Raw genomic sequence first — 17,326 nt, forward strand, 5'->3', positions numbered from 1 at the left:
TGATTAGGTCACAAAATTATAAGGCCCAACCAAAATAATACTCGTGCATTTTCAAAACAGGACATTAATAAAATTAATATAAAAGATATATCATTAGTTTTTTATGCAGTAAATGGTGAAATGGGCAGAAACAAAATTTCATATGGTAAACTTACAGGTGTTACAACATATTGACTTTCTTTCAGATAGGGTTTATATTGCAAACTACTTTTGCAATAAACTCATGTTTCTATTTACTAAGAAAAAGCCAAATAAGATTTTCTATTTAATCAAGTATTTTTTTTATCGATCACATTTTTAAAAAAAAATTCCTACAATAAGAATAATTTACGGTGAATTTCTGAAATTTCCAATGACATACCACTTTATTTACAATTGAGGATATATTTATCTTACGATTCTCACTGTTTATAAACTTTCTTCACAAAATGTAGCATGTTGTCAGTTCGAAGCTTCATCATTTCTGAATCAAATCTTGATTTGACACGAAATATTTTGCACTACTTGTGTAGCGCACACTTTGGAAATTTAAGAGCACTTTGTAGCATTCACAACATTTTAATATTTACATAATGTGGTTAGATAATTTACTACTCAAAAAATATTACTAATGTCAATGATAATTACGAAAGTACATCCGTTTCAATCTTATAGTTTGATTGAATTAAATCTACAACAATTTAATTTTATTTCATATCATGAGATTATTAATGTTTTTTTTTTAGTGATATGTCACATGGATGAAATAAACATCATAAAACTGATTTAATATTCGATGAAGAAATGCAAAATTATTCACTTCTAAAAACAATTTTTTATGTGGATTAACCTATAGTGAAGACAATTTGATCATGAAAGTGTACTTATTAGGAATTATACGTAACTTCTAAACACACTAGACATTAATTACTTTTTAAAACGTTAATTTTATTTATTATTTTACAGCTCACCGATTTTGAAATGATTTACCGCCATTAGCTCCACGAATAATGGCAGCTTCAAATAAAATATTTTACTTCATATTCTAACACATGCAAGAACAATCGACATTAAAATGAGTTTTTTTCCAGTAAAAAATACTTTTTAAGCAAGTACGTATATATATATGACATTCGGCACTTTTAATAGCAGATGCAGTTTTCTGAATTATAATATTCAGTTTCTTTGTAGAACCATTACTATAATGAATACACAAAATATTAAATGTCGAAGATGCATGTTTTTACCATGCTTCTCTTCAATTTAAACACCACCCAGCAAAGCTTCAAAGTCTTCATCATGTGTACATGTTTATGTAAAATATTTTCTTAGTTCCAGAGTTGGATGAAGACAAAAGATTAAGCACATTTCTTCTCAGGTATCGTTAACACGAAGGATCACAGATTCATTTAGAAAGACAGCGAACTTAGGCACACGATTACCATAGTTATGCATCACAGGTTCGCTGTGCATTTTGTAGTTTTGGTCCCGACACATTTTTAAGGCAGCGGTTATAAGGAAATTGTCAGGGATTAGAGTTAAGTAGCACACTAGATGTCAATGACTGATTCAGTCAACGCCATTATAAATTCCATCAATAAGATAGTTCATCCTATAATAGTCACGTCTTAACCACCCATCGTAGATTCTTTTGGCAACAACGCCCAGGACAGCGAACAAAACCAACAGGCCAAAGACTAGAGACAGAACTAGGTGAATGGAAGACTTGTATTTTCTGTCGTTTTCAGTCTCTTCGTCTGTTACGCTCAATTCTTCAACGAATTTCTCTTCCTGGTCTTCTGTGACCTCCGAGGGCAATGGTGGCAACGTTGGAGGTTGGCTTGTTTTGGTAACTGTCAGAAAATAAGTCGTTGAAGAAGAAACTATCGTTGATGTAGTGAATTCCTTCGATGGTCTCGTGAAAAAACCAGCGTCGACAGTTGGTGTCGGTGAAGAACTTGAAACTTCTGGAGTATTCTGACTCGGTTTAAGGCTTGCTTGTGTGGTGTACGATGAATAGGCAGAAGTTCGCGATTCTGCACTATATAGTTTAGCACTCGTAGAATGAGATTCACTATGAGAAGTAGTATCCAACAATGGCAAGGTGGAAGTTGGTGATATCTTTGAAGATGTTGACGATTGGATAGAGGTGGAATGAGAGTCATCCTCAAAGACTCTTTGAAGGGCTGACATTAAGTCATCAGATGCGAAGTCTTCAGTGGTATTCAGCAAAGTAGTATGGAAGTGACTCACAGATGAGGAGACATTACTCCTCCCCAATGTTGACACCGCTGAAACTGATGGTGTTGGAGAAATTTCACTAGAATAAGGCTCAACGCCCTTTCTAGGCTTTACGTTGGATTTGTTGTTGCTCAGGAGGAACTGTGAATGAGGCACATCTTCCAATGATACTCCTTTTCTTGGTTTTATACCAGACTTAGAAAGAAGGTCATCAGGTTGAAGGTCGTGGACACCTTTTCGAGGTTTGACAGAAGTATTGTCATTCTTGAGGGCAAACTGTTCGTTGGAGAAGGTAGCGATTTCTTCCTTTGTGTGAGCTGGTTGGGATCCATTGGTTTTAGCATCCGTCATAAGTGAGGGGACCGTAGAAGGTTGTTTTGAAGGCACTGATTTAGGAGGGACAGGATTAGATGAAAAGGTGAAGGAATCTGTAGAGTGGGAAGAAAGGAATTTGCACTTCCTTAGTGGTCGACAATTGTAGTGGATACAGTTTTCTTTTGTGGCATTCTTTTTGAAACTGGCTACCGAACATGCTCCTAAATAGGAAAAAAGAAAACAAATCGATAAAGAACGATATTAATCAAAAGAAAATATTAGATTTCCAATAATTGAAAAGCTTTTAGCTTATAACACAATAACAGTACAATCAGTAATCTAGTAAAAAGAATAAATATATATAAACATGTTTTAGCCGAATAAAAGAAACTTCTGTACTTTTAAAACTTCAATTTATTTTACCACGGGAGGTATAATTTAAGTAGAAAGAATAAGCGGTAAAAAATATGTTAGTCTACATTTGCGACACAATAGCAGAAGAGACAAAAGATTTTTCTCGTCAATGATTTTACTATGAGATTTTGATAGGGATTTCTTTGATATATGTAGGTTTGGGATAGGGAATTTTGGTTATCTTTGAAAGAATATTGTAAGCATTAAGGATTTCTATTCCTTCCCTCGGAGCATGAGAAAATACTGAGATCAGTTGTTTTATACAGAAGGTGTAGAATTAACCCTTTCTAGGGCCGTGGGAAGTATGCTTCTTACCAAATTTATCAATCTTTGTATGAAATTATGTAGGTTGGCATAAGTTCTGACAATTTATTTTTAGAAAGACAGAAACTTAGATGCTTCAGTTCTTTATCTCAGATAAAATGATGTGTCTTGATTTGTTACTTAATTATTAATTAACCAAATTCATAAATTAATCAAATTAAATTTATCTAATAAGCTAAATGAATCCCTTTTATTATTCTAATTTCAAATCTAAAAATATTTTAACATAATATGACTAGAAAAAAAAATGGCCCTTTAAAGGGTTAAATAAATAAAGTGGAAATTGGAGCAGGAAATAAGAGAACATTTTAGAATGAAGAAGTTAATACGGGCTAAATTAGGATAAAAATTATGAAATTAAAAAGGACTTATATTATATTAAGAGATATCCTTACATATTAAATGTCATGTTATTTCAGATTAGATAACTGACTTTTATAGCCTTGCATAAGGCAAAAATACAAAACAGTGCTTTAACTATAGTAGAAATTTATATAAATTTTTCATTGCCGGTTCGGTAAAAAATTCTTTAGCATAATGATATCTTTGTAAATCAATGTCCTGTATTTTGCCAAATTATATAAATTACAAATTGGGAAGAATTTTTGAATATTTTGGAATTCATGAAACAACTGGCGATTTCATTTCACCACCATCATCATAAGGTCGAGTCAAGGCTCTTTGGCAATTTTCCGATTACTATAATTAGCTGAAAAAAAATATCTATTATGGAAAAGAACAACGATTGCAACTATAAAGAAAATTCCAACAGACCTACGTGAAGAAAACTGACGATAAAAACTACAAGTTCTTTACGAAGATGATTATTTTCAGGACCAATTGATGGTGATAGCGTGAGCATACTGATAAGCTCCTACTATGCATAATCAAAAGTTGGAATTCAAGGAAGACTTGTGAATGAATATAATCGCACTTATGATCTTTTAACTGAACAGACCCCTTTCAAAGATTAATTTATAATAAATAAAATCGATATTTTATCTAATTGCTCAAACGTAAATAGTGCTTAATTAATTTCCTTTCATCATAATTATCTTTGTTTAATTAATTGTTTTGTTAATCCTTATCCCTACTAATAATATCAAATCGTTTGATTTAGAGTTAAAAACACTGGTATAAATATACTTTGGAAAGTGGAAATAAATATCTCAAAACGATATTTTTTTTTTAAATTTTAGAATTTTAAATGAATTTTTTTGCGATAATTTTTAAAAACATAATTATACAAAAAATATGCTTTATATGATTTTAAAATTCAAAAAAATGTCTTTTTTTTACAATACAATTGTCTTTAAATTCTTTCCCGACCATTTCGTAAGAAAATCTTTATACATGACTTTCATTTTAAACGGTTTGAATTTCGTAACAACATAGCTTCAAATATTTACGCGCGTGTTTTCCTTTTATTGTTACAAGCAAAGGAAATGAATATGCTGTTCATATTTTCATACGTTTTGGCAAAGTCATAATAAAAAATTTTTTCTTTCTGATTTTTTTTGTGTGTAATCTATAAAAAACAACAATTAATATATTAACAAAACCGATATGCCGGAAGAATATGCTGCCTGCTTTAATTTTTTTTATCAAAATATTTCAATCGACTTAACATGCTCTGAAAGCAACAGCTCACATTGAATAAGAAAAGCCAAATTGAAGAACTGCGTAAAGCAATGCACAAAACTATATCCTAAATAATGCAAACAGTTATGATTTTAATGTGATTTAAGACGCAATTCCATTAAGAAGGTTTATGCGCACAAAGTATTCAACCAACGGTACTTAAAACTAATATTTCAATTCGTCGTTAAAAATGAAAGGTGACCCTAAATTAACCGTCACCAATTGAGGTGTCTGAATGTAACTGCATGCCATTGAAGAACAATAGTTATGTATATATACTATTGATATAGGATTAGGGTACAATCTTTAGCGGTTAATCGTTTAAATGCAGTTTATCCAAAAAACCGAATGTGTGATTTGGACGCCTTTTTTTCTCGACTTAATAACTAAATACTATTAATAAAGCACTCAGATTGAAAATATAACCAAATACCTATTGTTAAAAGGATATTTTTTGAGAGTTTTATACAGTATATCCATTTCCGTGCGTATATTTTATCGCTCGAGCGTTAATGTAATGTTCTATAAACGATTTTCGTGCTTTCATTATAATGGCTGACTGATTATAGAGTTTTTGTTCTGGCGACAGGGCCGAAATCTCTTCTTATCGTTGATTTTTATTACTATTCTTTTTGTTGCGATTCATTTTTGCGGAATTCATTTCCCTGTGTTTTCGATAATCAGTACATGAAATTTGATTTCGCTCCATTTATTAATTTAAGCCAATCATCTGTTAACTACTCTAGCTACAATACCTGCCTCTTTATGTGATCATTTCAGGGCTATAAAATTTCGATAGCATTAACCGGTTGATTATAATAACCGCTCAGGGTAAAATCAATTATAAAAAAAACAGATCTCGGGTTATCTACAAATTATTTAAAAATAAATTTAATTTAATTAAAAATCATTCATTGTTCTTGTAGACAGTTATTCCTTATCAGTTCACTTTATATTGTATAATTATTAGTATGTTTTACATTTTTTAAAAGTGTACTGAACTGCTACACTGCGTTTCAGAATATCAAAAACTTTAACATATCCGCCCCTATCTAATCATCAGAATTTATTGCTTTGTCTTCCTCACAGAAAGAAAGAATTTTTAGAATTTTATCAAGGAGAAACTATTAAGTTTTCACAGGCGCCATACTATTGTGTGGACTCATTTTAAGTAAGTTAATTAAGTAACACTCATTTTTTTAAAAATCCACTTTGCTTTCCCACCTGAGGTTTATGACTACTCAACAGATTTTAAACAGCTTAGCTGTCCATTTACACTCATTCGGCCAGCTATAGCCCAGTCAAAAGAATATGAATCTCATCTCATTATTTTTGACTTCCGGATAATTCTTAACTACTGGCGAAAGAAATTTCACAAATGACAATCGCTAACTGGTTGAAAATGAAAATAGCAAAAGTCTTTACTTCTTTAAACTCTTTTCTTTTTACTCTTCTTTAAACTGATAACATTAACACTTTAAAGGGCCATTTTTTTCTAGTCATATTATGTTAAGATATTATTAGGCTTGAAATTAGAATAAGAAAAGGGATTCATTTATCTCATTAGATAAATTTAATTTGATTAATTAATTAATTTGGTTAATAATTAAGTAACAAATCAAGACGCATCATTTTGTCTGAGATAAAGACCTGAAGCATCTAAGTTTCTGACTTACTAAAAAAATTTGTCAGAACTTATGTCAATCTACATAATTTCATACAAAGATTGATAAATCTGGTGGGAAGCATACTTCCCGCGGCCCTAGAAAGGGTTAAATGATGTAATGATCGTATACAACGAATAGTTTGTAAATAATAGGGCGGTTAGGAAACAGACGATTTTGAATTAAGCAATTAATAACATTAACCGATATTAAGCGATATCCATTGTATTAACATTGACTGTACTTCGCTGAAAAACTAAATCTTAAATTATACATAAAAAATTAATAGAAAACTAGTATTTCATGAGGGAACAGCTTAACTTCAGGGGCAGCTAGTTAATAATTATACCTACCATGGAATCTATTAATGTCCTCCTAAAAGCTTAATTCACTTAAATGGTGATCACAACATTAAGAAAAACAGCATTTCGTATTCAATTCATGACTTACCGTATTTTCCCGAACAACACTCTTCCATACATCGTTCAAGGGTGGGAGCTACGAATGACTTGAGGAGAGCAACGTCCGCGTTTGCCATGAGGGAGCGTTGGATGCTGAGAGCGCTGTCCACGAAAGCCACCCCTGTCTCGCATCCAGAGGAAGGGCTCACCAACAGCGACCATGAAGACAGCAGAATCAGGAGCAGGAATCTACTCATTTTGGATAATCCTTCTCTGAAAATAAAAAGATTCATTAGATTTCTTTAGAGAAAACAAATGTTAATAAAGGAAAAGTCATTTCGCTAAAGAGTGATGCATGAATCTGATATTATAGATTAAGAACATTTAAATTTGGCAGCTGTGGATCGTAATATTTATTTTACACACATATTTCTATCATAAGAAATGAATATGAGCTAATTTGCTGAAGAAATAGCTCATTTTCAATCGGAGCTTAGTTTAGTTATATTAACGTCCCGTTTTAAAGTAATGTTAGGGCTATATTAGAATGGACTTCGTCATTTTGAACTGCGGTCAGATGAAGAGGACGACACCTGAACTGGCCTCACCCCTCTTCAAATTTTCGTAACAACCCAGCGAGTAAACATTTGGCTTCGTCAAATTTAACGTGCATCAGACGCGTTTATACGATAGTTCTTCGATGGAATCGGATCTCGAAATTGAAACCTTGAGAGACCTCACCACCAGCCCCCCCCCCCCGGAAAGTAGGGTTCCAAATAATGGAAACGACAACGTGATGTTTCTTCAACAAAGGCAACATGAGTAATTAACAATAATTATACATTTAAATTAATTTCGTAAATTATAAATACATATTTTTGCCGAATGGACATCAAAATAAAATGTAAAGATAGTAACTTCTAAGGCTTTAAGTTTGAAACAAAAAGATTTTATCATTTCAATTACAGGATGACTATAAAATCGCTTTCTTCGTTTCAAAGCATTTGCAGTTGAAATGAGTAAAATGAAGTGAAATTTCATGTATAGACTATAAATAGCATAAAAGCATGAATTTCTTAAAAAAAAAAAAATTGCCAATACAGTGTTTTATTGACAAAAGTAACCTCAGCACACAGAGAATACAACTTCAATGTTAATAAAATATATATTTATGTAAACATGTTTTAGCAGATACGTGGCCCAACAGAAAAAGCTTTTGAACTTTTAAAACTTCCGATTTATTTCATGCGGAAGATATATTATGTAAAGGAAGCACTAATGAAATTTAGGTCCTTTTACATCGCGACACAAGTGCAGAAAAAATCAAATTTTTTCCCTTCAGTGGTTTTACAACAAGATTTTGATAGGGATTTGTTTGACACGTGTAGTCTTATAAAAGGGAAATTTAGATATCTTCAAAAAAAATGTTGTAAGCATTAGAAATTTTTATCTTTTCGCTCAGAGCGTGAGCAGTTTTATAGAGCGCGTGTAGGATTAATTAAATAAATAAAAAAAAGTAGGAATTGATTCAGGAAATAAGAGAATATTCAGAATGAAGTTAATATGGACTAAATTAAGATAAAAATTAATCTAATTAAAATTTTAATTAAATTCCTAAGAGATATTACTACATAAATATGAATTTCATAGTGCATGATATTCATTTTTGTACCAACATATTTTCTTATTCGCATAACAATAAAATTTTGCATAATTGAGTGATAACTGATTTCAGTGTGTTTTTTTTTCCCTTCGAAAGCGCTGAAACAACTCCAGCTGGTGACTTCCATTGCTTTTTTTTTTTTCAGAGAATTTGTTCAGGAATTCTTCTTTTCATGCCTTCTACAATCTCCTCTTGAAATTCAGTTTCAATCCGCTCATTATTTTTACCAGACTTTATAGAATGTAGATAATAGCTCATTATCTAGCCAAAGAACGATGCGATTGTGCCTTAATAATCTTCAATATGTCCAAACGAGTACCATTCGGAGCATTCAAGTTCTGCTGTATAAACATTCTTCTAAAAGGAAGATCTCATAGTTATCATAATTTTCTTTTTTCGGGAAAAATATACTGAAATATTTTAGAATTAATATCTAAAAACGGTTGTCTTTATAACAATTTTTGTTAAGCGCATTTCCAGATATTGACAAATATTTGCTTGTATCTTTATATTCGAGAAGACGATCTAATGGTAGTTTTAAATAATTCTGAATGTTCGCTGCGCACAATTAATTTTTCCGAATGTTCGCACACAATTAATTTTTCCGAATGTTCGCGCACAATTAATTTTTCCGAATGTTCGCGCACAATTAATTTTCGCAATAAATATCAGATAGCCTTCAGATTAATTCAAAGTTGAAGATAAGATTTTTTTTAATTGTAGGTTTAACAAAGATTATTTGAGTCTTATTTTGTTAAGTATCAGAACTTAATAACATTAGGAGGAAATGACATTTTAATACAGATCTTTCCAAACTTCAAAACTTTCTATTGATTTTAGAAACAAATTCAGGGAAATTCATATAATTTTGCATAAAGATACACAAAACTCGTCAATATATATTAGTTCTGCTTAATATCTATTCATGCCGCAATGTTCCTCATAGCTGAAAATCTGTTGAACAAAATAAGTTTCCATTTATTTAAAATATTTAGCAGAATCAAAGAACTATTTCCAGCCATTGGTCAGATTTTAGCAATTTTTATTCTATACGAGAGCTCGTAACTTCTGGATATGTTATCGATGTTCGCTTATCTCTCACCAGCCCATTTTCTAAAGAAATTTCAAAAACTACTTCCTGACACATTCTTTATAGGAAGGAAAACCTTAAAGACCTCAATCCCCAACCCGGTGCCGATTTCGTCAATTTTTATTTCATTTGAACGCTTTATATACATTATCAAGGATTATATTTATATACATCAAACAATCACCATTTTGTAACGATATCGTAAAAAGAAAAAGAAACCTTTACGCAATCTTCAGTCTTAACAGCAGGATCAATTTCGTCAATTTTATTGGCTACTTTACATTGCTAGCCGATCAAGAATGCTCCGAATTTACAGTGCATATGAAATTTAAAATGGTACTTTCGTTTGGAAGTGAAGAATGAAGCATAACATGAAATACATTCATTAATAAAGTTGGTTGCCAAGACTAAATGCTATGAATATGATTGGCCAGCAGCTAGCAGTCGAATGTGGCTATATTAAAAGCGAAATAAGCTTCAAATTAGATTGCCAAAATTTTATGTTGCTTATTTATCTGTATTCTGTTTGTTTTGACCCGGAAAATCTAAAATATGCATGTTTTTTCATGAAGAACGCAATGAGGATTGATATAATTTGAGTTATGAGACATTAATTACTGTTTTGTGAAGTTGTATGTAAAAATAATGGGCTCTTTATGGGAATACATCCATTTTCGTTGCCAGTTTAAATTAGATTAGTCTCGGACGATGGCGTAGGGTTAACAAATATTCTACACGTACAGCTTTCCGAACAGCTTTTCGATTTCAATTTTTAAAAAAATTAAGGCATCCCCATTTTGAAACAATGCAATATTTTCTTTCAGGGAGGGGAAAAAACACTAACGCAACTAAAACATTAATCAGTGGTAAGTGCACGGATTTTTTTTACAGAACTTTTAAGTTCAAATTACACATGTATGAAGAGATATAATGACACATACACACATTTTTGTATTTTTACTGTCAATCTATTTTTCCCATTCCATTGACGGAAAAGAAAAAAAATACTATATATTTTTAAATTGACGATTTGAAACACAATACACCATTTTATTGAGTTAGCACGTCACTACTCTGTTAGGGAGAAGTCTGTTTTATCCATATTTGAATTTATAAAATTGTAAATTTAAATTTCATTTGATGTGCATTAATAGATTTGGTTGTTTGATTTTTTTTTCTAAAAAATAATTTTAACAGTTTTTGTTCTGTTTTTCAAAACGAATTAATTATTTGCGCATTTCATATTAAATATCAAATTCTATCCATCCAACATATTTTATACACAATTTAATAAATATATTTATTTTATTCTTTAATAAGTAAATTTCTGGAACTTAATCATATGTTGCCGTGAAAGATGGACATAAGAGAATATAAATATCCTCCGCCGAATGTCGACATTTAATTAAATAGAATGGTGAAAGACCGAATGTTTGATTATATTCTTTATTATCAGTGTATTGTGTACTCCTCGAATTCTGAAACCTTCAACGCTTTTGCGCATGCGTCAGAAGGTGTTTGTTTCGTCAAAAAAGGGGTGAAAAGAAAGATGTAAGGAGGGAATGTTACATTTAACAATAGAGTGAATTCGGATCATTCGCGAAATTTCGAGGAATAAAAACCGCGAAACTTTCTGCGTGCCCCCCCCCCCCTCCTTAGGGAAGTGCAAGCGTCAAACGGGACCTTGAAAGGAACAGTAAGTCGACAGCTCCCGAGTGAGAGGAGAAACGAAAGGACATACAGAAAGAGGCGAAATAACAGTAGTTGCAATAAATAGGATTATACAGCATTGCCATACAATTTTTATTTAAGATTATTATTGATATTATTTCCTTTACTCATTTGGAATAAACTGATAGTTTTAGGTTTATTTTATTTATACGTGCCGTTATTTAATTTTTTTTTTCTGTACATATTTCAGTAATAAAGAGTAATTTAAAAAGTTGCGGTTTTGTCGCAATTTTTGCTGCGATACGAATATTTTAATTGAATGTTTATCATTAGAACATAACGGATATCGACATTTACTATGAAAAGGATAGAGTTTAATAAATGGTATGGGAAATGACTGCCGGCGTCTTGGCATAGGGGTAGCGCATCTTCCCCGTGATCTGGACGTCCCGGGTTCGAATCCTGGTTCGGGCATGGCTGTTCATCATTCTTCTATATGTAAGGTGTGTGAATGTGCCCCCCTGTAAAAAGGGGTTGTGCATGTGAATGTGCACGTTTCATGTTCATATGAGCTAGAAGTCAGACTTCTGCCCTCGGGTGCTCAGGGGTCTTTACCCTCAGAAGCTACTGCACCCCCTTTCCGTGATAACGAGGACACGACAGGGTGTTCATTAATTATTGTCGGGGTTTCCGTACCACATAACTTTCGAATAAAAAATATTACGCAAATACCGATTACGTATTCGTAAATTACAATTCAAAGAATTTTATTACTGATATTAAAGTGTAAAGCTTGCACAATTTGCACTTTGTAGGCATTCAGCTGAAGGCGATTATGTATTCGTAAATTACAACTCAAAGAATTTTACTTGGCAACAATGTGAACTTAGAGCATTTACTTTACACTTTAATATTCTTAATAAAATTCTTTGAGTTGTAATTTACGAATACGTAATCGGTTTTGGCGTAATATTTTTTATTCGAAAGTTATGAGGTACGGAAACCCCGACAATAATTAATGAACGCCCTGTATTTCGGACAAATATCAAATGGTTATAAGAATACTCGCAGTAATATATATACAGTGGATAAAAATGTTTTCGTATGCAGCTATGACTTAAAATTTTGTTACGCAAAATTCTTTATGAAGAAAATGAAATTCAACAAATTGATTCAACACAGTAGCATGTATTATTTGCGAATATTATAAATAAATATTGGGATACTTAAATACTACATTTAAAAAAGCAAAAATTATTAATTATTTATTTATAAAGAACTATTGAATATGGTGGTTCTGATGAATTCTCATCATAGAATATGAAAAAGAAAAAGACCATCAAGCCAAAATATCATCCTCCCTTATCATGTTTGACTTTAAAAAGTGAACCTCTAATATTTTGTCTATGAGACACCTGAGCCGAGCGGGAAATCCATGTTAATTCCCACTCTTTTTTCTATGTCGCTATGGCACTGAAGTGGCATAGCATCAAAGGGAAGTGAAATGTCGCGAAGGCATTTTTATTATTTTTCTGAAAGGAAGAAAGTAATAAAAGTCACTGTAGAATACAGAATTATGTTCTTTATTCTTTACTACTTTTCTTTACATAACAATATTTGTAAGATGAACAGTATTGGCAAATTGCAATCAGTGAAAAATAAGCATATATGAGATGCAATATACAGGACACAAAAAAATCTTTCAAAAGGCTCAATGCAGTAAGCCACTGGATCCTGAACTATCAAATCTAACAAGCAGTTACTTCTTGAGTAGTAAATGCTCGATAAGAAAGGGGCTTTCAAAATCCAATTAAGTTTTTAATTAAAAATTAAAATTTCAGCGTTTTTTTCCTCATTACTTCCGTAGCGATATTATTATTGCACAAAAGCCATTTTAAAATTCAAGAAATAAGCTTTTCTGTGATACTAACTTTATTTTGGCATAGCTTTTTTTCCCCAAATTTAATTAAAAACTGAAAAATATTTGAGAATGATTTTATAATATTCTAAAATGTTTTAGGTATTGAAATTAAATACACATGCGTTACGACGATATTAAATGCCTTTTTGTGTGTCCATTATCACTGTTATATAGTTAAGAGGGAATTTTAAAAATAAAAGGTAAAAGAATCAAGCTTAGACCTTAATACTAAGCTATATTTCGGATTATACATTCGAATCTTCTTACATTGTTTTCCACAATTTTAGTTTTTAAAATTTATTTATATGATTTTTAATGCCTTTTGCCTAGGATTGGATTATGAAATAGGCAACTGCCTATAGGTCCCTAATAGTTATGACCTTGGGTTTTTTTATTTGCAAGATAAATCAAATGAGAGCACAAAAATAATTTACAACCCGAATTTACAGGATTTTTATTTGACCAAGTTGGAGCTTAAGGCATCTTTAAAATTTCAGAACATTATTCTAGTAATTTTTTCCCCATGTTCTCATAGTTGCTTGCAGATTAGGGTATTCCAAATTTTTTTGCACCTGGCATATCGATTTAATAAACTTTTATTACAGATTTTAGATAGTTTTCAATGTTGTAACTTCTTATTATATTATTTAAAATTAAAAATTGTTTTAAATGTTTGATTTTTACATTGTTTTTACACACGAGATAACTAAACAATTCTCCTGACTTTTATTCTCGATTCATTGTCTTAGTTATTAATTTGACATTATATAGAATAGTGTAATAAGTAATACAATATAAATATACACCATAGATTGATAAGCAATTTTAATATCTTACTTATTGATTTTTATTTAATATCCAACTATCTAGTTTTAGAAGAGGGAGAGAGGTAATAGAGATCCAAGGAACTTGAATTATCTACAAGCTCCAATAAACTTAATTCAGGATTGACTTAGGAAGAGCAGATATTGGACCGGATTGAGAATTCTCAAACTCCGATGTCTTTAATATAGCAGTATTGGTTCATAAAGCATTATAATACATAACCATCGGGATTGGTTTCCACAAAACTTTCTTGCATACACTCTAATAAAGGTGCTATTCCAGTGGACGTCTTGCATAGCTTTGGAGTACAATAGTCATGAAATATCAACCTTTGGCGTGAATTTAGTATTTTTACTGAATCTATCGTGTCACCCTTGGCGAGTTATTTGGCGATTAAGCCCTGACATGCGTTTCATAATACCCCAATATAGAATTTATGTATTAGTTGCATTTTTTAACCGATTGAAACCATAGTTTGATACAGAACCACAATTGTAGTCATAAAACCACATACCAAATTTTATACGTTTAAGACTGCGCTTTTGATTTATCATGTTTACAAGTTTCTGAAAGTACAGATCGACAGACAGGTCCACCCTTGATTGTATTTCACTCAAAATTTGGTAGGCTTCTAGACTATAGAAGTTAAAATTCTGTGTGCTGAATTTGATCTATCTAGCTCTATTCGTTTTGTGGCTATCTTGCTATAATCAAATCGGACAGCTGGACAGACAGACTTTCTCACAACAGATTTGACTCAAAATCTGAAAGAAATATGCAAATGTGGCATGAAGACCTTATATCAAATTTCAACCGTCTAGCTGAAAGCGTTTTTGAGTTCTTTGTCACAGACAGACGGACATTTCCAAAAATGTGTTTTTCAAACTCAGGAGATCTAAAACATGGAGATTCGTCAAAATCTCGAATTCGATTTTTTTTTAACGATTATTATATTTTCTCTATGCTACATACACGAGAAAGTTTAAAAAATAAAAGGCTAACTAAATAAAATTACTCGCAAAAAACTGATGAAACATTTCTATATGAATTACTTTGTTTACAAAAGCAGTTGAACCTTATCACCTAACACCCACCTCAAAGGCGCCTTTCTGTTCCAAAAAATTACCCTTACAGCTGCAAACCTGACAAAACGGACGGAAATCTGAAAGGCCCAGAGTCCGCTAGGCGACCTTGAGGAGGCTAATCAGTGAACGTAAAGGGCAGCCACACCCTTTACTCTGTCAATCGCTCTTTTTCAGCATCTTTTTTATCTCCCTCGTTCAAAAGCGATCTATTCCTGGACGCCCCGAGATTCCCTGCCATCACTAAATTAAGAATGCCCGGACAACGATTTGGAAGACATCGCTGAAGGGATTTACTCGGCCAATGAGTTTTTCGAAAAAGGAACACCGTTCCAATTTTAGCTCAAGTTTTTAGATACCAGTTGCATTTTATTAACACTATAGCGACTGGACGTGCTGGATTAGATGCGACAGTTCTGCATTTCATTTTATCTTAGATTGATAAAAAAAAAAAAAGTAATCGAATACGAATTATTCCTTCAAACTTTTTTTGCTATCTAGTTAAATGACACCTTCCGTTGCGGGAATGTATTGTTTGACTTATTAACCAGTTAACAGGTTCGATCTCTTCGGATTTAATTTAGTTTAGTTATATTACATCCCGTTTTAAAGCAAGACGAGGGCTATTTTGGGACGGACCTCGTCATTTTGAACCACGGTCAAATGACGAGGACGACACCTGAGCTGGCACTTCGGATGGCGAATTCCATGACGCCACAGGGGAATTCTGGGAACAAGGAATCCTTCAGCTCGTTAATCAATGAGATCGTTGTTCTCAGGCCTATAGTGTATACTTTGAATGAAGTCTTCATTTATAACCACAGTGTCGTTTCATACCTTTTCACTTGAACACCCCTTGTATATGGACTAAAACTGCTTACATTCTCTTTAATGCACGGTGGAATATATTTCATCTCAAAAAGTTGAAGTTACTCACAGTCACACAGTTTAATATTTTATTTAAAGTATTTGATTCAGTTGACAATACTGTGCGGTAAATGCATAAATAAGTGAAAAAATATAAACAGTCAAACCGCATTAGTAAGTTGTATGTGCTGCGTTGTTTAAGGATGCCAAATTATTATTTTTTTGTTCATAATGATATGCGTCGTTTATAACAGTATGTATTTTTTATGATGAGTGAATAATTTGTTCTATACTAAAAAAATGTTAATTTGATTTTTATCTTTATTTTGAACCTGTGATTGAAGTGGTGGAATTATGTATGCCCCAATTTGCAAAAAGGACTTAAAACATTATTTAAATAAGAAAAAAACATTTTTGTATGTTAAATAATCTAAATGAATATATTCCTCAATCCCATTTTTTATTATAAAAATTCTGTGACACGAGAGTTTTTATTCTTATTAAAATTGTTTGCCTCACGCAATTCATTATACAAAACTCTGAAAAGTGTATTTTGCAATAAAAGTTAATTAATTTATGTTCAATATTCAAGACAATTCATGACATCCCTTTTCTTAGACTTGGGCTTTTGCAATTAGTGACATCAGACAACAAGGGGAAAAAAAATCCAGGATTGGATGGAATCAATAACTTAATCAAAAAGTTGCTACCCAAACAAATATTCACTGAAATAAATAATTCTATCATTAAATCAAATATTCTGGAATTGAATGATAAACTGGGAAAATAGGTTTTATCCACAAACTAGGAAAAAATTCCAAATGAGCGAGATAAAGAAACGCCTCAACTCAAGTCCCAGTAGAACAACATAACAAATAATTCTCAACAGACTGAAAGATGTTAAAGGAAAAAATATCATACCAGTTTGAATTCGAAATAAAGCATTCCACTGTTGGACATCTATTAAAAAACAATAGCTGGTTTTATTTCATCTCTTCCGTTTTGACCAAGACACTCGTATTATTTTCCTAAATCTTGAAAAAGACTTTCGATACAGTCCGGAAAGATGGACTGACATAAAAACTGAATATCAATAGACAAGTCAAACGCCTTGCATTCTAAACAAATTTGACCATCGGGGTAAGATTTTCCTAAAAAGAAAACCCATAGTCAGACAATTCACTCCTTGACTTTCCTAACAGAAAAATCATGATCAATACGAAATTTT

General features: G+C 31.9%; 1 protein-coding gene across 2 annotated transcripts in view; it reads right to left on the minus strand.

Annotated features, from left to right (window-relative positions):
• Window positions 1–438: 438 nt before the first annotated feature.
• LOC129984229 (uncharacterized) overlaps window positions 439–17,326 on the minus strand; it is a 123,202-nt gene continuing 106,314 nt past the window's right edge. For both annotated transcript variants that reach the window (XM_056094058.1, XM_056094057.1), the window contains 2 exons: window positions 7,029–7,252; window positions 439–2,756 (listed from right to left, as the gene is read on the minus strand). In XM_056094058.1, the coding sequence (XP_055950033.1) occupies window positions 1,549–2,756; window positions 7,029–7,236 (1,416 nt within the window). In that variant the 5' untranslated portion in view covers window positions 7,237–7,252 and the 3' untranslated portion in view covers window positions 439–1,548. The remainder of the gene's footprint in view (window positions 2,757–7,028; window positions 7,253–17,326) is intronic.

Source organism: Argiope bruennichi, chromosome 9, assembly GCF_947563725.1.
Source record: "Argiope bruennichi chromosome 9, qqArgBrue1.1, whole genome shotgun sequence".
Classification (NCBI taxonomy): Eukaryota; Metazoa; Arthropoda; class Arachnida; order Araneae; family Araneidae; genus Argiope; species Argiope bruennichi.